Source organism: Austrofundulus limnaeus, unplaced genomic scaffold, assembly GCF_001266775.1.
Source record: "Austrofundulus limnaeus strain Quisiro unplaced genomic scaffold, Austrofundulus_limnaeus-1.0 Scaffold552, whole genome shotgun sequence".
NCBI classification, from domain to species: domain Eukaryota; kingdom Metazoa; phylum Chordata; class Actinopteri; order Cyprinodontiformes; family Rivulidae; genus Austrofundulus; species Austrofundulus limnaeus.
In genome coordinates this window covers 255636-259208 of record NW_013952954.1, presented here as the reverse complement: position 1 = coordinate 259208, position 3573 = coordinate 255636, and the positions used below count along the sequence as shown (strand labels likewise).

The window sequence follows — 3573 nt, the reverse complement described above, 5'->3', positions numbered from 1 at the left end:
GTGTGTGTGTGTGTGTGTGTGTGTGTGTGTGTGTGTGTGTGTGTGTTATCTAGGAAGGCCTCAGCGCAGAAACCTGCTCTGGAGCGGCATGTGGGCCAACTGCCCAAACTGCATTGTTTTCCAGGAAGTAGAGCCGCCTCTGAGAGAGAGCGACTCTGAGGACTCGCTCAATAGATACATGCTGTACGGTAAGCTGCTGGCAGCTAACAGGCTAACAGCTAACAGGCTAACGTGTTAAAAAACCTCCACATGATATAAGCTGTCTTGATTAAATAATTAACTCTTGTCGTCCATCACTGTGCCGTCTTCAAACATTTTAGCTCAGTTCAAATGTTTTTGTGTTAAACTGACTGAAAGGCCCAACTTCAATGAAGGTTTTATCAGAGTCCATCATCAGCGCTCTACAGAAGGAATTCCCACAGCACCGCAGTCATCTGGTTTCCACACGTCCACATTTAGCCTCTAATTAAGACGAGTACACCTGGACACTACATTTCCTTCCTGCTCTCAGTACAGCCGCTTTAACCCACGCTGCTTCACTTTGTTTCTCTTTCGAAACTGCTTTTAAATTTAGAAGCAGACCAAAAATAAAAACATTGTTTTTGTTTCCATTCAGTCGGTTTTATCACGAAGTGTTGTGGAAGCTAAGTTTTAAACGTTTTTTCTTTAAAGCTCGACAGACGGACTCAGACTCTGACATCACCACAAGTTTTGTAAAAAACTCGGCCTGTCGGAACCTGAAGCAGAGCATCAGACTGCCTCAGGAAAAAGGTTTGCCTCTAAAATAATCACTGAGAAAATCCTGTTTCCTTCTTTCTTCACTGAAATCATTTTGTGTTTGTTTCCAGAGTTCTGCTTCTAAACGAAGGTGGGCTCAGTTATTCCATAAACCAGCTCCTGTTCCTGTATTTATCCACAACGCTGGGCTCTTCTTGTTTTTACAGGATTCGTCTCTTTACTGCGCAGAAGTCAAATAAACCAATAACGTCCAATTATTTTATCTGGCTTTTATAACAAGTTTCATCTGTAAAAAGCATCAGTTTTATTGAAGTGTAGACTAAGAGTAACAAAAATCAAGGATCTAAATAAAACTTCTCCGCTGTTCATGGCTGTCACTTTCATTCCTGAGAAGCTGAGCTGCAGCAGGTTCAGAAAAAGAACCGTAGAACTGGGGGAGTACCTGCAAACATACACCCACAAAAAACCCAGGAAATCCCAGTAAAAACTGAAACACAGGTTCAGATAACTTCTGAAGTATTTCCTTTCAGCCACTTGGATCCAGGATCCACACATTGTCATCACAATCATTCAGAGGGCAAACTTCCAGGATTATAAAGTCTTCAACATGAAGCAAAAACTCCCAGAACAGAGGGAGAATCCAGGACAGTGGACTTCACTGAAGGTCTTAAAGGGATCCATGATTAGTTGTAACATTAGACTTTATTTGATAAACATTTATTTTAATTGTAAAATAAAGACAGTAAAAATACTGTAGGCTGTTCAGTTTTTATAATTTTTAAAAATGTATTTTAACTCAGACTGAGCCATTTTATTTACACACAAAGCATTGAGGGTAAATGATGTGGATAGCTCTACGGTGTGAGGCTGCTAGCGTTTTTATGGGCATGCTAGTCGCTAGCCTCTCTGATGCAACCGCCAGCTAACCATGCTAGTCGCTAGCCTCTCCGATGCTATTGCCAGCTAATCCATGCTAGTTGCCAACCTCTCCAATGCAAATTAAGAAGAATCAGGAATCGTTTACTGTCATTCAAACACAACATCAAGATGTAATGCAGAACGAAATTTGCAGTTTTGAACATCCGTCGGGAGAAACACATGACAGACACGGGGGAACGAATGTCCAGGGCCCTGTGCAACGGCGTGCGCTGCCTTGCAGTTTGGAATACACACACACATAGGAAGGATGAGTTAAAAAAAAGAACTTTGATCTTGTGTTTAGCAAACATAAGCAAACGAGCATTGTTCGAAAAAAACTACTCTGCAGACGGAAGCAGAGGCAGTTAAGCAGCGAGGGGATGCGGGGGGTGGGGTTACAGGATAAAAAATATGGACGGAGGAGGGGATTGTGGAGGAACCGGTGATGTCAAGGGCAAGTGCCTGCCCCATACAGAGACCTCCATAGTCCAACTGATGTTATCCCACGCATACAGTTCCACAGAGTCCATATCTCTGTGTGGAGTTCAGTTCTCTATTCCAACTCCATGGCCTTGTCTGGGGACAGACACAAGATAAACGATGGGGAAGGATCATGTCTACCACCCACACATATCTTCGTTCAGGGAGTTCTTTACCAGTCTGCGCCCAAGGACACATCCAATGGTGAAAAAAAAAGAAAAGGCTTTAGGACAATAGCAGAATGCTTTCCATTACCATTTGAGTCCTTACTGTATCTATGTGTTGCAAAAAATGCCAAATATTCCAGATCAATTACCATCTCGCCATCTCCCGTAAGAACTTCACCCAGATGATGTCCTCACTCCTCGCGCCGCTGAGCTGCGATCCTAGTTAGCACTGCATCCAGTTTGCGATTCAGTTCTCCCATAATTTGAGTCTGTGTGTTCTGCATATGAGAGATCCCATCCAGGGACACTGACAGCTTCTCACAGGATCGAATCGCTGCCAGCGCCATTCTCATTTTCCGATAAACCAAAACTCCTCCACAGCCGAACAGCAGGAATCCGGTTATCATGAAGCCAAATATAAAAATATATCCGACATCCTCAATGGACAGAGGTGTCAGCCAGATCAACTTCCAGGACCCCCAGCTTCCCGAAACTCGCCCTGCCGGCATCGTTCCAGTGGGGCAGGAGCTCTCCCCATGCTCCAATCTCAAAGTGAAGAAAATTGTGTCAATTGCATTCAGAGACCAGTTGACCAGATMCATAATTCCAGTTTCTCGAATGATAGGTAGAAGGAAGACAAGATCCAGCACAGCAACAAAGCAGGGGAATGAGGGAGATGCAGGAGAAAGAGCAGAAACGTCCAACCCCTCCAAGAGCCAAGCAGAAAAATGCCATCTTATCCATGCTAGTTGCTAGCCCAGATGATGGAGCCCAATCTCATGACCGTCTGTGAGGGTTGGATTATCGTTGGACCAGTAAATCCAGATCTTTACCTCTCAGCTCCTTCTTCACTCTGACAGACCAGAGCAGCATCCTCGTTACTGCAGACAAGATCCAGATCGGTCTTTTCCACAAACTGTAGAACCTGTAAGACTTAACTTGATCAATAATAACATTAAACTACAGCGGGTAAAATAAGTATTGAACACATCAACATTTTTCTCAGTAAATATATTACTAGAGGTGCTAATGACATGAAATTTTCAAGTGATCCATACATACAAAGAAATCAAACCATAAATGTCCAGAAATGAAGTTATTTGTAATAATGTGGAATGGCACAGGGAAAAAGCATTAAACACGCTTACTGAAATTTATCTTATACTTTGTACAAAAGCCTTTGTCAATGACAGCTTCAAGAGGCCTCCTGTATGGAGAAACTAGTCGCAAGCATTGCTCAGGTGTGATTTTGGCCCATTCTTCCACAAAC

The 3573-nt window shown here is 43.2% G+C and overlaps 1 protein-coding gene across 2 annotated transcripts in view; it reads left to right on the top strand.

Annotated features, from left to right (window-relative positions):
• apom (apolipoprotein M) overlaps nucleotides 1–1297 on the top strand; it is a 6388-nt gene extending 5091 nt beyond the window's left edge. Inside the window, exons 4-6 of one of the 2 annotated variants that reach the window (XM_014026414.1) lie at nucleotides 54–188; nucleotides 673–771; nucleotides 849–1297. In XM_014026414.1, coding sequence (XP_013881868.1) covers nucleotides 54–188; nucleotides 673–771; nucleotides 849–862 — 248 coding nt within the window. In that variant the 3' untranslated portion in view covers nucleotides 863–1297. Of the gene's footprint in view, nucleotides 1–53; nucleotides 189–672; nucleotides 804–848 lie in introns of those variants that run through there. The other variant, XM_014026413.1, reaches the window with a different exon arrangement.
• Nucleotides 1298–3573: the final 2276 nt, after the last annotated feature.